At 41.9% G+C, this 17404-nt stretch overlaps 2 protein-coding genes across 2 annotated transcripts in view; both read left to right on the plus strand.

The window, feature by feature from the left end:
* LOC131190551 (dynein axonemal heavy chain 9-like) overlaps window positions 1-8926 on the plus strand; it is a 171435-nt gene extending 162509 nt beyond the window's left edge. The window contains exons 47-51 of the mRNA XM_058167887.1: window positions 2918-3153; window positions 5875-5997; window positions 7327-7449; window positions 8392-8514; window positions 8920-8926. Of these exons, the coding sequence (XP_058023870.1) occupies window positions 2918-3153; window positions 5875-5997; window positions 7327-7449; window positions 8392-8514; window positions 8920-8926 (612 nt within the window). The remainder of the gene's footprint in view (window positions 1-2917; window positions 3154-5874; window positions 5998-7326; window positions 7450-8391; window positions 8515-8919) is intronic.
* Window positions 8397-17404, plus strand: part of LOC131191792 (dynein axonemal heavy chain 9-like) — an 88079-nt gene continuing 79071 nt past the window's right edge. Inside the window, exons 1-2 of the mRNA XM_058170257.1 lie at window positions 8397-8514; window positions 10290-10494. Of these exons, the coding sequence (XP_058026240.1) occupies window positions 10384-10494 (111 nt within the window). The 5' untranslated portion in view covers window positions 8397-8514; window positions 10290-10383. The remainder of the gene's footprint in view (window positions 8515-10289; window positions 10495-17404) is intronic.

Below are 17404 nucleotides of genomic sequence, written 5' to 3' on the forward strand. Positions count from 1 at the left end.
TATTTGTTTCTCTACCATTTCCACAATGATTCTTGTGGTGGAAATTCTATGATATGTCAGGCATGGAATCTGGTGAAGTCTAATTTCCTGGGTTTTTTTTAGGTTGGGGGCCTGGCCTCTGAAAATGTGAGATGGGCTGATTCAGTAAGAGATTTCAAACTGCAAGAAAATGCATTATGTGGTGATGTCTTGTTGATTACTGCCTTTGTCTCCTACCTGGGTTATTTCAGCAAAAAATATAGACAAGACCTGATGGACCATGCATGGAAACCATACTTAAAGCAACTAAAAGTGAGCAGAAGGCAAATGTTATATTTTCACATGCCTCTCTTTTGATAGTGCCCTAGCTGCTGCTGTTGGCCAGGACGGTATAGAGAAATACTTCTTTAGTTGCCAAAACTTGTTTTGAATTAATAGTTAGGGAGAATTTCCTTTTTACCTAGGTTGTTTTCTGTGGGAATGAAGGGTATTTCCTCATCTTTTTCCCCCCTCTTTCTGGCTTCTATCCTTCATATTGTGACTCGATGCCAAAAGTAATATGTTGCTGCTCTTCGGGGGAAGACATGATAAATTGAAGACAGCTCTGCTAAAAGTGGAGCTGACAACAATAGCAGAATGAAATGCTGGCTAGTATACTGGCTCTTTGCAGCTCCTTTCTAGGTAAGGAGAAGGATTGAGATAGCCCACAAGTGCTTCATACAGTGTTCCTCATCAGGAGATTGGCAGGTTTAGGAAGGGTCTAAAAATTACAATTAAAACAGAAACACTGAAAATTAATATTAATATTGAGTGGAGCAAAATATTTTAATATGGGACAAATTGAAGGATTTGTAATCAATAGACTCATATGTTAATTTTCATAGTGTCTATTAGATCATCTGCCTTTATAGAGGGATTTTGTTTAAAATATGTTATGAAATTTTACCTGACACTATTGCGACTGATAGGAAAGTACTTTTAAAAAGTACTTTCTATAACAGGCTATAAGAATAATATGGAGAAAGAACCTATGCTGGACATGTAGAACAAACTGACTGATCTTTTAATAATTAAATGGAATATAGAAATAACAAACCAAAAGAAGTGAACTGGATAATTTTTCTGTATTTGACTTACAAAATAGGCTTGTTAAAGCTTTGTAGAATTTTATGAGAAGGGACAAATAAACACCGAAAAAAATCAAGTTTCTTTTGAAGGGAAAAAAGCTCAAGGTTATTAAAAATAAAAGGAAGGAATATAAAGTTGGTTTATTTGGTCAAGGTTAAAATTGAGATACTGTTATCTCTGGTAATCCTGCCCAGAGTTATCCTGTGATAAGATGGGTGGCTAATAAATTTTACAAACAAACAAACCTTAATGGACTTTTGCTGATCGGGACTGAAATGACAAACTTTAAGGATTTGTTTATAGATAAGAGATGGGTTATGGGAAGAAGAGATCATTTGTTATTTTAAGAGAAGTTAAGTTACTAAAATTGTTTATACTTGTGATGAAGGGGGAAAACATTTCTTTATCTGTTTCCTTTCTTTTTCTTTACTATATTCTTTTTCTTTTCTATTTTTTTCTTTCCTGCCTCTTCTATTTTTTTATTCTTTAATGTTTTAGTATAGTTTTTACCTTTGTAATTGTAATTTTTAATAAAATTACTATTTTAATATCTTGTAATTGCAATGTGAAATCACATCTTGAGTGAAAAGATATGAAAGACCTTTAATGACTCCAGTCCCTAATTTTCTAGCAGTCCTTGATTGGCTTCAATGTGGGCTGGCATGTAGGACTTGCATCTTCTCAAAACTGTGAATATTGCCTTGCAGCAGAACAGCAGATGTGTGAATGTGTTAATTACATTCTTCTAAAGAACAACTTGTAATCATAATCAGATCTTTCTTTACCAAGTTGTCAGATTTGTCTGCTCCAGGCTTCAGTCTTTGAGATTTCTGTGTCATTGACTGGTATCTGTGTACATAAAGGCAAAAGAAGAGGGTGTGGTTGCCTCCAGCCCACTGACTTTTGATATATCTGCAAAAAGTTAGCATAGCTATATAGTACACACTAACTTTCAGCTCACCTACTGTATATTTTAATTAAAATTGAAAAAAATACAAGATACTCATTCCTTTTTAATATCCAAGGGCAACCTGTCAATCCCTTCCATGAAGCCATTGCCACGGAATTTCTCCTATTGCTGAAGGGGGAAGCAGTATGTGAATGGAGTCATTCAATGCTTCTTCGAACCACTGAAAACGTACATTCCCTCAGCTCCAAATTGGATCTGATGTTGAATCTGAATAAATGACTTACAGTTCATGAAAACTTGTGGCTTTTAATAAAATTCTTTAGCTGAAAAACGTGCTGCCAAATTCTTGATTTTTGGCCATCATAAAGTAACAGGCTTCCCCTCCTACAATCTCAGATTTCAAAGCTGGTTGATGGCATTGTAAAATATATTATTGGTGCCAAAGCTGGAAATAAGGTCTGAGGTGCAATTAGAACCCTATGTGCAAGGACAGGTAACATAAATCTGCTGGTACATAAATTGTCTATTTGACCCTATTGCTGCAATTAATCTATTAAGAGCAAGGAATATTTTCATGTTGTTGGAATGACAATATGAGGGACCTATGTTACTCCAGCTATTTCAGAGTCCTTACCACTTTCACAAGCAGAAGGAGTATTTCTTGAGGGAAGAAGTCATGGCAAGGAAGCTTCTACTTTATTCTGTTTCCTTGGAATACTAATAAGAAAAAAAATCTATTGTTCTTAGATAAAAGTCATTAAAGAGTTTTTTCTTGAACATTGTTCGGTGTCTTGGATTACTGTTTCCATTATAACCAGGTCACATGTGCTATTTTGTGCATAGTGGAAATGCAGAGTCATTACCTTTTGGCTGTACATGATAATGTTTTGATTGTCCCAGGTTGCAATTCCTGTCACTTCCTCTTTGGACCCTCTGAAGATGCTCACTGATGATGCTGACATAGCAGCTTGGCAAAATGAAGGTCTACCGGCTGACCGCATGTCTGCTGAAAATGCTACCATTCTCACCAACTGTGAGCGCTGGCCACTCATGGTTGACCCCCAGCTTCAGGGCATCAAATGGATAAAAGCCAAGCATGGAGAAGACCTCAGAGTGACTCGGATTGGCCAGAAGGGGTGAGCAGGCATGATTAAACAAAATGGCAAGAAAATAATGAATGTGTTCAATTAGTAGCCTCATATCTGGGTATCACTTTTGATGTATGTAGTTCAAATTGTGAGAGCCAGCAATATTTTAAGAAAAAGCTCTCCAGTTTGACGCTATATCAAACTTTGGGGCATTAACCGGTTTTGTTTGCTATCAAAATGAACAGAAATTTCTGATTAAATGGGGGAGGAACTTTGTAGAACTTGTCATGGTTGCTATAGAAACCTGAATGGAGAATGAGAAGAAGGTACCAACACGCTGTATGTCAGAGTGCAGTTTTAAGTGCCAGTGATTTAATCTCTGTTCTATTCTTTCTGTAATTCAGATAAAGGAATAGAGGGATCCAGGCCTCTGAGAGACAAGGGTCTTCCAGACCAGGGGTCTCCAACCTTGGCAACTTTAAGACAAAGCTGATTGAGGAACTCTGGGAGTTGAAGTCCATAAGTCTTAAAGTTGCCAAGGTTGGAGATCCCTGTTCCAAACTGTGCTTTTGTGAGTTCTCAAAAGGAGGCTTATTAGCTTGATGGTAGAAGAAATGCATTGGTTTCCTGCTTAGAAGATCACCAAACAAATTATCTTTGAGAAGATTTAAAAAGAATTCAAAGAAGGCAAACTCATAGGGCTGGCTGTTTTTATTTCCTGTTTTGTTTTGTCCTAATGAAGAGGCCTGCCTTGGATGCATTGTCACAGATTTTAAAAATGCTGAAATCCAGACATTTTTACAGTTCTTAATTTTTATTTAGCCAGTGCTAATAATTTTGCTTATATGTTTTGTTGCTGTGAGTTTAGCTGGCTATTAGACACATCTGTATTAGCCTGGAAAAGTATTTTTGCCCTGTATCTCTCATGATTTATGGATATCCCCATCTTTCAAACAGTGTGTGTTGTTATACAGTATAAGAGAAACTCAAGATTAATGCTGTTCTTGTAACAGATAGGACAAGCTAGGCAATGCTGTGATAGGTTAGACTTTATTAAGGTAATTGCTGAAATAAATATAGTAGCCAAACTGAACTCAAAAAGCAAAGAAAGAGTTAAAACATTTACTGCAATTTGTATGCTTTGTAAATCTGAAGAAAGCTCTAAGCAGTTCCAAAAGAATACAAACTTTGAAGTAAAATCAGGAATAAAACAAATATATGACTACAATTTTACCTAAAACCATAAACAACAAAACTGTTTCCAAAGAGTAATACAGCAAATGTATTAATTAACGTACTGCTTATTACACTTGTATACTACCCAACTCCCAGTGACTCTAGGTCTAGGCAGTTAACAAAGTAAAAATATAGAGAAATAACAATAAAATAATACTGCAATAAAGACAAACAAAGCATGGCATAACTAGGCAACAATGAGAGGCTTACCCATACTCCTCAGAAGGCACTTCAACCACCTTAGCCAAAAGCCTTGGCAAAGAACCAGATATCCAAGGTTCTTTAAAACACTAGGGGCACCATCCAGATCACCATCCAGATCTTGAAGAAGAACCTCATTCCAGAGGACAGGCATTGCAACTGAGTTTCGTTGGCACATTTGGCACAGATGGCACATTTAATTGAAGGAATCTGGAACATGCCAATCCTGCAAGATCGAATTGGCCAGTAAAATACTGCTGGAGATAGATAGTGTCTCAAGTAACCAGGCCCTAAGCACAACTACTACTGCTTAAACTTTGCCAGAAAGGATAATCAATCTGACTCTGTTTCTTAGTTTAGCATATAGTAGAATGAAGTAGTATCTGACATCAGAAAGTACATATGCAAATGAACAGATAAACTGTTTAGATTAAATAAAGTGTCTACTGGCATACCCAACCATTCAAAGATGAAACTTGCATCTGTGCATCAAATATGAATATGTTGTATGTTAGATGTTCAATGTTTCTCATTCAGGACTAAGGATTTCCACCACAAAGAGGAAATGCTTAATTCAAAGAACCAATGTAGATTTTAAAACAAGTTAAGGAATATATATTACACAATCTACAAAATTAAAAGCTCCCGTAGGAAGAAGTCATAGAAATTTACTAGTCAACTCACATATTTTTGATAAAATGCATTCAAGTAAACCATTCCACTGTTTAAAAATTGTTCAGTACATTTCCAGATTTGACTTAATAAAGCTTACTTGGGGTAAGGAATAAAACTGGTTGAATAGGAATCCAGTAGTTACCATTTGAGAGAGAATTGTTAAGTCAGCGTAGATCAAATTCCAAAGTCATCAAGAGGATGTTGACTTGAAAAGGCAGAAGAAGAAAAAAATCTAGAACTTAAACCTTGGAGCATAGGCTTGTTTCTGTGGGGGCCAGTTTTCTGGATATGTATGGCTTCTTCCTAGTCAATAACAAAAAGATGAATTTAGTTTGTTGTGCCTGGGAGCCTTCTGTCTTCTGAATAAGGGAGATTTATAGCCAAACCTGGTATTAAGCCTGAATTTTTATGTTCTTAACTTTCTAAAACTCTTGAATTTTTCAAAACCCAATTTTTTGAGGAATTGAAATACTGTTCTATTTGGTGAATCACTTTGCTTAAGTAAGACTATAACAATAAATACCTAGAGCAGGTCTCTTTCATAATCACCAACTCCTCCCTGTCTACACATTTAGCAATGACTTCATCCTTCACTTTACTCTGGGAGTTTCTCAGGGTTTTCCTTAACATGTATCCTCCTGGTGCTGTATTTTTTAGGTATCTGGACATTGTGGAACAAGCTCTTGCTGCTGGGGAAGTTGTTCTGATTGAGAATTTGGAAGAATCCGTCGATCCAGTGTTAGGTCCATTGCTGGGTCGAGAGACAATAAAAAAAGGAAGGTGAGATGATAGTGAATGACATAGTTCTATGACATGTATCATCCTCTGAAAGATGCTCATGACATCTGCTATTGCCCCCCAAGACCTATGATACAGTAGCAGGGTTCAAAAACTTTTCCCTCAAAATTGATGTAAAACTACTTTTCACAACCAGTCTAATGGATAGATTTAATATTTATTGATTCTATTTACTGTATTTTCCGGACTATAAAACACACCAGAGTATAAGACACACCAGAGTATAAGACACACCAGAGTATAAGACACACCTTAGTTTTGGGAGGAAAATAAGAAAAAGCTGATTGGCAGTTGGATTGGCCTCCTGGAATACCCCCATCAGCTATTCCTAGAGGTGAACTTTAGCAACAGGTTCATTGGTTGTGAGCTCTGCACCTTGCTTTTTTCAGCCTCTGAAACTTCCATTTCAGAAGGGTTTTATCAGCCTCTGAAACTTCCATTTCAGAAGGGTTTTATCAGCCTCTGAAACTTCCATTTCAGAAGGGTTTTATCAGCCTCTGAAACTTCCATTTCAGAAGGGTTTTATCAGCCTCTGAAACTTCCATTTCAGAAGGGTTTTATCAGCCTCTGAAACTTCCATTTCAGAAGGGTTTTATCAGCCTCTGAAACTTCCATTTCAGAAGGGTTTTATCAGCCTCTGAAACTTCCATTTCAGAAGGGTTTTATCAGCCTCTGAAACTTCCATTTCAGAAGGGTTTTATCAGCCTCTGAAACTTCCATTTCAGAAGGGTTTTATCAGCCTCTGAAACTTCCATTTCAGAAGGGTTTTATCAGCCTCTGAAACCTCCATTTGAGAGAGAATTGTTAGGTCAGCGTAGATCAAATTCCAAAGTCATCAAGAGGATGTTGACTTGAAAAGGCAGAAGAAGAAAAAAATCTAGAACTTAAACCTTGGAGCGTAGGCTTGTTTCTGTGGGGGCCAGTTTTCTGGATATGTATGGCTTCTTCCTAGTCAATAACAAAAAGATGAATTTAGGGAGAATGCCTGGGAGCCTTCTGTCTTCTGAATGGGATGAAGATTGGGAGATTTATAGCCAAACCTGGTAGTAAGCCTGAATTTTTATGTTCTTAACTTTCTAAAACTCTTGAATTTTTCAAAACCCAATTTTTTGAGGAATTGAAATACTGTTCTATTTGGTGAATCACTTTGCTTAAGTAAGACTATAACAATAAATACCTAGAGCAGGTCTCTTTCATAATCACCAACTCCTCCCTGTCTACACATTTAGCAATGACTTCATCCTTCACTTTACTCTGGGAGTTTCTCAGGGTTTTCCTTAACATGTATCCTCCTGGTGCTGTATTTTTTAGGTATCTGGACATTGTGGAACAAGCTCTTGCTGCTGGGGAAGTTGTTCTGATTGAGAATTTGGAAGAATCCGTCGATCCAGTGTTAGGTCCATTGCTGGGTCGAGAGACAATAAAAAAAGGAAGGTGAGATGATAGTGAATGACATAGTTCTATGACATGTATCATCCTCTGAAAGATGCTCATGACATCTGCTATTGCCCCCCAAGACCTATGATACAGTAGCAGGGTTCAAAAACTTTTCCCTCAAAATTGATGTAAAACTACTTTTCACAACCAGTCTAATGGATAGATTTAATATTTATTGATTCTATTTACCGTATTTTCCGGACTTTAAGACACACCAGAGTATAAGACACACCTTAGTTTTGGGGAGGAAAATAAGAAAAAAGCTGATTGGCAGTTGGATTGGCCTCCTGGAATACCCCCCATCAGCTATTCCTAGAGGTGAACTTTAGCAACAGGTTCATTGGTTGTGAGCTCTGCACCTTGCTTTTTTTTCAGCCTCTGAAACTTCCATTTCAGAAGGGTTTTTATCAGCCTCTGAAACCTCCATTTGAGAGAGAATTGTTAAGTCAGCGTAGATCAAATTCCAAAGTCATCAAGAGGATGTTGACTTGAAAAGGCAGAAGAAGAAAAAAATCTAGAACTTAAACCTTGGAGCATAGGCTTGTTTCTGTGGGGGCCAGTTTTCTGGATATGTATGGCTTCTTCCTAGTCAATAACAAAAAGATGAATTTAGTTTGTTGTGCCTGGGAGCCTTCTGTCTTCTGAATAAGGGAGATTTATAGCCAAACCTGGTATTAAGCCTGAATTTTTATGTTCTTAACTTTCTAAAACTCTTGAATTTTTCAAAACCCAATTTTTTGAGGAATTGAAATACTGTTCTATTTGGTGAATCACTTTGCTTAAGTAAGACTATAACAATAAATACCTAGAGCAGGTCTCTTTCATAATCACCAACTCCTCCCTGTCTACACATTTAGCAATGACTTCATCCTTCACTTTACTCTGGGAGTTTCTCAGGGTTTTCCTTAACATGTATCCTCCTGGTGCTGTATTTTTTAGGTATCTGGACATTGTGGAACAAGCTCTTGCTGCTGGGGAAGTTGTTCTGATTGAGAATTTGGAAGAATCCGTCGATCCAGTGTTAGGTCCATTGCTGGGTCGAGAGACAATAAAAAAAGGAAGGTGAGATGATAGTGAATGACATAGTTCTATGACATGTATCATCCTCTGAAAGATGCTCATGACATCTGCTATTGCCCCCCAAGACCTATGATACAGTAGCAGGGTTCAAAAACTTTTCCCTCAAAATTTTCCCCAAAAACTAAGTCCTCAAAATTGATGTAAAACTACTTTTCACAACCAGTCTAATGGATAGATTTAATATTTATTGATTCTATTTACTGTATTTTCCGGACTTTAAGACACACCAGAGTATAAGACACACCTTAGTTTTGGGGAGGAAAATAAGAAAAAAGCGGATTGGCAGTTGGATTGGCCTCCTGGAATACCCCCCATCAGCTATTCCTAGAGGTGAACTTTAGCAACAGGTTCATTGGTTGTGAGCTCTGCACCTTGCTTTTTTTTCAGCCTCTGAAACTTCCATTTCAGAGGGGTTTTTATCAGCCTCTGAAACCTCCATTTGAGAGGCTGGGTGGGGCTACATTCGGTGTATAAGACGCACCCAAATTTTCACCCTCTTTTAGAGGAAAAAAAGTTGTGTCTTATCAGGAGTGAAATTAAAAAGCTTCCCCTATCGGTTCTGTTGGCATGGCTTGTTGGGAGGAGGCCATGTGACTGGGTGGGCCAATTCGACATCACTCACATTGAGGGGCTCCTCACCGGCCCCTCCCCTCCCAGCCACTCTTTGTCGCGAATAGCAGGAAAATGGGGAAGGGAATATTCCTGCCTACCATCCTTCCCTCAGTCTATGCTGAGATTGAGGAATGGATGACAGGCAGGAAAATCCCCTTCCCCATTTTCACAAAAACAGCTCCATTCCAGCTGCTCCGTCTCATCCCCCTCCCTCCTGGGGGCTACCTTAAAAGGGACAGGCTGCAGCAGCTCCGTTCTGAGTGGAGGGAGAAAAGTTAGCATTCTCTCTATTGCATTTAACATTGAATTCTGTGGTAGAGAGAATGCTAACTTTTCTCCCTCCATTCAGAATGGAGCTGCTGCTCCCTTTATGGTTCTCTCCTGGCCCCTCCCTCCTGGGTTATACCTTAAAGGGACAGGCTGCAGTAGCTTCCTTCCGAATGGAGGGAGAAAAGTTAGCATTCTCCCTGCTGCATTTAACATTGAATTCTGTGGAATATAGAGCAGCCGGAAGAGGTGAGCAGCGACCGGCTGGGTGTGGGAGGGGCCAAGGAGGGGTAATTACTAACAGTTCAGTGAACTGATGCCCATAATCCCTAGCGGTTCACCTGAACTGGTCCAAACAAGTAGGATATCATGCCTGTGTCTTATACTCCCAAATATACGTTATATCCTACCTTTCATTCAGGAACTCAAACTGGTGTTCATAATCCTCCTTTCTCCTCATTTTTATCATAGATAGTTTGGGCTAACAGATGGGGTTGGTCCAAACTCTCCCAGTGAGTTCCTGTAGTCCAATACTGTAACCCAGTATGGCACACCAATGTATTTGATTTAATTTAATTGGCATAGATTATAGGAGTTGCTGCATAGTACATTTTGTTCCTTTCCTAAAGGACAAGGAAGGCATTGCAATGGTAAATGAGTCCACCAAATAAGTTGAACTTCAAAAGCCAGCAGGGCCTTTGATGATTATAGGAATCAGTCTATTATATCTGGAGGACATTTTATCAGGGAAAGCTGATTTCGAATGATCAGTTCTCACTGCACTGTAAAATTATACACACCTCTGGAATCTAATTAATTAACTTATAATGGCATATGGATATGGCAGGCATGAGTAATCATGCTTGATCTTTTTTCAGATTCATTAAAATTGGAGATAAAGAATGTGAATACAACCCCAGCTTCCGACTAATTCTTCATACAAAACTAGCCAATCCCCATTACCAGCCAGAAATGCAAGCACAGTGCACCCTCATCAACTTTACTGTGACTCGGGATGGTCTAGAAGATCAGCTGCTGGCAGCAGTTGTAAGCATGGAGAGGCCTGACCTGGAAGAATTAAAGGTAACTAACAGAATCCAAGATGGACTCAATTAATCTCCCTTTGATCTTTCCAGCATCGTCCATGTTTTAAACTGTTGTCTATATCTATTATCAGAGATAAGGAAAACTAAAGAAAACATTCCTAAAGTAGTATTTCTGCAGGTTTGGCATTCCCACCAGTCACGAAGATAGTAGAGTTTAGGATCAACATGTTAAAAATATTTTGTGTCTAGTTATAAAAAGGTTTAATGTACATCTGGCCAACTAGAGCCAGCACTTTTAGTCTTGGCAATTAACATTAAATAGATTATTAGTGTAGCTTTATCCAAAGCTGGAAACTCCTTCATCTAGTATTGGGACTATAGCTTTCAAAATTCCTACCACTGGAACTAATTTCATTTGGCAAACCAGATACAGCTTTTTTTTTTTATGGTGGCAACACAACTCCTTCAATTAGTACAGTTAGTGACAGCATCATTAATTCTGCTTTTTGGAGTGTTTCTATGACCCAAAGGAGATACACAAAATTACATAGTTCAGGCATTTTATGGCTTTTCTTGCTACTGATTGTTTTTTCCCCCCCTTGACTAAATAAATGTACATATGTTGAATCAATGAACAGCTCAGCAAATGCCATTGCCTAGGTTGTAATAATGCTGAGAGATGCAGTAGAACACGCATAAAATGTCCTCAGCATAAAATGTTCTAAAATGGTTACTTCAATTATTTCTCAAGCTGTGTGTGAAACATTACAAACTAGAGCCGTCCTCTGAATACTTTCGCAAATTGAGACATGTTTACCAAGAATTTTTGGTTCTACTGAAAATAGTCATCCTCCTTCTTCTAGCAGAACAATATATTACTACTGACACATTTATTTATTTATTTATTTTATTTATTTATTAAATTTTTATACCGCCCTTCTCCCGAAGGACTCAGGGCGGTGTACAGCCAAAATAAAACAAAAATGTATACAATTTAAAACAACAATTAAAAAGAGCAAATTTTAAAGGCTGATTATTAAAATTTAAATTACCGTATATACTCGAGTATAAGCCGAGTTTTTCAGCACATTTTTTGTGCTGAAAAACGTCCCCTCGGCTTATACTCGGGTCTATACGGCTTATACTCAAGTTTTTTTTTTAAGCCTCGCTTATACTCGAGTATATACGGCTTATACTCGAGTTTTTCTTTTCACATTTTACCGGACTGAAGCCCTGCGGTGCAGTGAGAGGGCGGGCGGGGAGCCGCCAGCCTTCTCAGCTGAGGGAGGAGGGTTTCAACCGGTAGGTGCCTCATTTCCCACCCTCGGCTTATACTCGAGTCCCCAGTTTACCCCAGTTTTTGGGGTAAAATTGGGGACCTCGGCTTATACTCGGATCGGCTTATATTCGAGTATATACGGTAAGAAGTTAAAAAATATTAAAAAACCCAATTAAAATACATCACTAATTATGCCAGTCCCGCTTTAATGAATAAATATGTTTTGAGCTCACGACGGAAGGTCCGAAGATCAGGCACTTGACGCAGGCCGGGGGGAAGTTCGTTCCAGAGCGTCACTGCCCCCACAGAGAAGGCCCTACTCCTGGGGGCCGCCAGCCGACACTGTTTGGCGGACGGCACCCTGAGGAGACCCTCTCTGTGCGAGCGTACGGGTCGGTGGGAGGCAAAGGGTAACAGCAGGCGGTCTCGTAAGTACCCGGGTCCTAAGCCATGGAGCGCTTTAAAGATAGTTACCAAAATCTTGAAGCGCACCCGAAAGACCACAGGAAGCCAGTGCAAGCTACGGAGCAGCGATGTCACGTGGGAGCCACGAGCGGCTCCCGTTACTACTCGCGCAGCCGCATTCTGGACTAACTGCAGCCTCCGGGTGCACCTCAAGGGCAGCCCCATGTAGAGAGCATTGCAATAATCCAGCCTAGACGTAACCAGAGCGTGAGTGACCGTGCATAAGGCATCCCGATCAAGGAAGGGACGCAACTGGCGAACCAGGCGAACCTGGTAAAAGGCCCTCCTGGCGACGGCCGCCAGGTGTTCATCAAAAGACAGCCGTCCATCCAGGAGGACGCCCAAGTTGCGAACCACCTCCTTTGGGGCCACTAACTCGCCCCCAACAGTCAGCTGCGGATGCAGCTGACTGTACCGGGATGCCGGCATCCACAGCCACTCCGTCTTGGAGGGATTGAGCTTGAGTCTGTTTCTCCCCATCCAGACCCGTACAGCTTCCAGGCACCGGGACAGCACTTCGACCGCTTCGTTGGGGTGGTCCGGGGTGGAGAAGTACAGCTGAGTATCATCAGCGTACAGATGATAACTCACCCCGAAACCACTGATGACCTCACCCAGCGGCTTCATATAGATGTTGAACAGGGTAGGCGAGAGAATCGACCCCTGAGGCACCCCACAAGTGAGGCGCCTCGGGGCGACCTCTGCCCCCCTGTTAACACCGTCTGCGACCGGTCAGAGAGATAGGAGGAGAACCACCGATAAACGGTGCCCCCCACTCCCAATCCCTCCAACTGGCGCAGCAGGATACCATGGTCAATGGTATCGAAAGCCGCTGAGAGATCTAATAGGACCAAGGCAGAGGAACAACCTGTCCCTGGCCCTCAGAGGTCATCCACCAACGCGACCAAAGCCGTCTCCGTGCTATAACCGGGTCGGAAGCCGGACTGGAGCAGGTCCAGATAGACAGTTTCCTCCAGGTGCGGGGAGCTGCCATGCAACCACACTCTCTACAACCTTCGCCACAAAGCGAAGGTTGGAGACTGACGATAATTACCCAAAATAGCTGGGTCCAGGGAAGGCTTCTTGAGGAGAGGTCTCACCACCGCCTCCTTCAAGGCGGCGGGGAAAACCCCTTCCATCAAAGAAGCATTTATAATCCCCTGGAGCCAGCCTCGTGTCACTTCCTGAGCAGCCAGCACTAACCAGGAAGGGCACGGGTCCAGTAAACATGTAGTTGCATGTAACCTCCCCAGCAACCTGTCCATGTCCTCGGGAGCCACAGAATCAAACTCATCCCAGATAACCTCAACAAGACGTGTCTCTGTCGTCTCGGCTGGATCATCGCAATCTTGGTCCAAACTATCCCGAAGCTGAACGATTTTATCGTATAGATAACCGTTAAACTCCTCAGCTCGTCCCTGTAAGGGGTCATCCCGTCCCTCTTGATGGAGGAGGCGGGTCACCAGGCTGGGCGGCGGGCGGTTATCTGCCGATGCAATGAGGGTGGAAGCGTGAGGAACGCCGCCTCCCTCATTGCCACTAGGTAGGTCCTAGTAAAGGACCTCACTAGTGTCGATCAGCCTCGGGCAGCTAGACCTCCAAACACTCTCCAGGCGTCTTCTCCGGCGTTTCATCTCTCTCAGCTCCTCGGAAAACCAGGGAGCCAATTGAGATCTACACCGGGTCAGAGGCCGCAAAGGCGCGACACGGTCCAAAACCCCAGCCGCGGCCCGTTCCCAGGCCGCAACCAGTTCTTCAGTCGTGCCGTGGGTAAGATCCTCAGGAAGCGGCCCAAGCTCCGTCAGGTACCTCTCCGGGTCCATCAGGCGCCTGGGACAGAACCAACGCATTGGCTCCGTCTCCCTGCGGTGGTGAGCGGCGGTCTGAAAGTCTAGGCGAAGAAGAAAATGATCTGACCATGACACCGGTTCACATAAGGAGCCCTTGCAATAAATTTGTATGTGGCTCGTTATAATATAGTTGCTAAACAGTAGACTAGAGCAGGAATCTCCAACCTTGGTCCCTTTAAGACTTGTGGACTTCAACTCCCAGAGTTCCTCAGCCAGCTCTGCTAACTGAGGGACTCTGGGAGTTGGAGTCTACAAGTCTTAAAGGGACCAAGGTTGGAGACCCCTGGACTAGAGCAACCTGCTGCCACAGACAACAGCCCCTAGAGAAGAACTCAAGATGGCATAAAGATTTTCCATTCAATGTAGCAAATCATTTCTCTTTTTCTCTCTCCATTCTCTGGCTTCTCAGGGAATATTGTGTCAGCTAAAAAATAACTAATCGTAAGGTCTGTTTTGTGTTGAAACACCAGGAAAAGCCAAAATCTCCAGTAACAATTTATATCATTTGCATATTTTAAAAATTAAAAATTAGAACCCTTCTACAAGATGGTAAAATTAGCCTTAAAAATACTGAGAGTATACTTGTTAGAGTAACTTGGTGAGTGAGGGTAACTGTATAAATGGATCAAAGAAAGAAAGTTGGGTAAACAAATAGAGAAATTCTGTAATTAGTGCTTACAGTATTTGGAGTTCATATTAAACTGTATGACTTATGGACAACTGCCTGTGAGAATCTGCCTGTACAGCTGGAAAAGCATAAAAATTAAGTATATAGTCATCTTAATTTTAGCAACACAACTGGGTTGTTGTTATTCTTATTGCTGCCAACTTTATTTCAGAGAATTGGTATTGCTAGGGAGAAAGTTGGGAAAAAAATGTGTATACCATATTGCTCTTTTATACTATTAAAACTGCAGAAAGTAACATTCTGAAGTTGCATATTAAATTTCTTATCCCATATATCTTACACCAACCTGGCTATGCAAAGAAAACCAAATGGGCTAAGCAGTCATGAAAAATCATTAAATCTATTGAAGAAGCAATGCTTTTCAGTTAAATTAATTACTTCTTTGAAGTAAGAAAAATAATAGCTTTGTAGTTTTGCTTTGTCTTTTTTTCCAAACAGATCTATGGTTAGCCTATGGCCTAAAAAAAAGTTATTAATTACTTCATCATAGTAACTTTTATAAGAAAAGTTATTTTTAATTAAAACATTTTCGAAAACTAAAGAAGGAAACATTTGTGCTTTAAACAAATCCCAGCCTTCAGCAAGCCTGTTTCCATGTTTCCTGTATCCAGACCTTTCCCTTCCCATCTGTAATGTCAGAATAACAACCCTGACCAGTACATTACAGTTTAGGTAAGAATGGCGAACTTGCACTTGAAGTGGAGGAGCACCAGAAGAAAGAGGGAAATTCAGAACAGATGTTCATGGAGATGTTTGTTCATGAAGACAGTTGCAGACTCCACCAAATTTTTACTCCTAATCTCTTTCTTCTGGAACTCTTGCTTAAAGGACATTGCAGGGAGAGGTACCTCTTATTCTGACCCAGCCTTACAAGAACCAAGAAACAGATTCCTTGTCCCAAAAAGCCTGTCTTTATTTAGCTACTGTGAATTCATGGCATTCACGCACAGAAAAGTCCAGTCAATAATCCTTCCAAGGGTTAATTGCAATAACCTTATCAGTTATTAGACTGATAAGGTCTTATAACCTGATAAGGTTATTAGACTGATAAGGTCTAATCAGACCTTATCAGTCCTTGGATAATTGCCAGGCTGAGAGCTTCCAGTTGCAAAGCTGTAAATTAATTCCTGGCAGGAAGTCTCTGAGGCATGAACCACAATAAGCAAATCTTCTGAAAGAAATACGAACTGTTGTCTCCTGCAACCACCACTTTCCTTTTGTTTCTATTTATTCCCCAGCCAGGGAGGGGCCATTCAGCATCCTTATGTGCCTTTCTTCCCAAGTCAGCCCGTGTTCCTCAGTTGCTCTCTTTTCCTGACAGCTCTGTGCATACGCATGTCTGGAACAAGCCCTAGCTATTCTTTTTCCCCATTTATCTCTGACTCCGAAGGCAGCTGGGAAATGTTGGGCAGCCCTGGTTCTAACTCTGCTTCCAACACAGAGCATCCATCAGAGCCTTCCCCAGACTTGAGGACTGGCCCCAACCTCCTCATCATCCGAGACGGCTGGTGGGCCACAACTCCTCTTCCATCCCCAAAAGCACAGGGGGGAGTAAACCCACCAAGTTATCATTTGAGTGAAATGCTAGAAAACTGGATTGGACGTTTCTTTGGAACAATAATCCTAATACAGATTTTTGGAAGTCTGGGCTGGGCCCTTGAATGGAAATGAAGGATAGCTGCAATTCTTAATTTTAACTGTAGTACACTATACTACTAAACTGTCTATCTAGACCCGTTCCAGTCCGGTTTCCGGCCCGGTTACAGCACTGAGACGGCTTTGGTCGCGTTGGTGGATGATCTCTGGAGGGCCAGGGATAGGGGTTGTTACTCTGCCCTGGTCCTATTAGACCTCTCAGCGGCTTTCGATACCATCGACCATGGTATCCTGCTGCGCCGGTTGGGGGGATTGGGAGTGGGAGGCACCGTTTATCGGTGGTTCTCCTCCTATCTCTCCGATCGATGCATGAGCAGTGTTGACAGGGGCAGAGGTCGGCTCCGGGCGCCTCACTTGTGGGGTGCCGCGGGGTCGATCCTCTCGCCCCTTCTGTTCAACATCTATATGAAGCCGCTGGGTGAGATCATCAGTGGCTTGGTGTGAGGTACCAGCTGTCGCTGATGACACCCAGCTGTACTTTTCACACGGGCCACCCCAGCGAAGCTATCGAAGTGCTGTCCCGGTGTTTGGAGGCCGTCTGGTCTGGATGGGGAGAAACAGGCTCAAGCTCAATCCCTCCAAGACAGAGTGGCTGTGGATGCGGCATCCCGGTACAGTCAGCTGAGTCCACGGCTGACTGTCGGGGCGAGTCACTGGCCCGATGGAGAGGTGCGCAACAGGCGTCCTCCTGGATGAGCGGCTGTCTTTTGAAGATCATTTGGCCGTCTCCAGGAGAGCTTTTACCAGGTTCGCCTGGTGCGCCAGTTCGCCCTTTCTGAACCGGGATGCCCTGTGCACGGTCACTCACGCCTCGTGACGTCTCGCCTGGATTATTGCAATGCTCTCTACATGGGGCTCCCCTTGAAGGGCATCCGGAGACTGCAGTTAGTTCAGAATGCGGCTGCGCGGGTTATAGAGGAGCCCTCGTGGCTCCCGTATGACACCTATCCTGCGCAGACTGCACTGGCTACCTGTGGCCTTCCGGGTGCGCTTCAAGGTTCTGGTAACC

The sequence above is a fragment of the Ahaetulla prasina genome, chromosome 2, assembly GCF_028640845.1.
Source record: "Ahaetulla prasina isolate Xishuangbanna chromosome 2, ASM2864084v1, whole genome shotgun sequence".
NCBI classification, from domain to species: domain Eukaryota; kingdom Metazoa; phylum Chordata; class Lepidosauria; order Squamata; family Colubridae; genus Ahaetulla; species Ahaetulla prasina.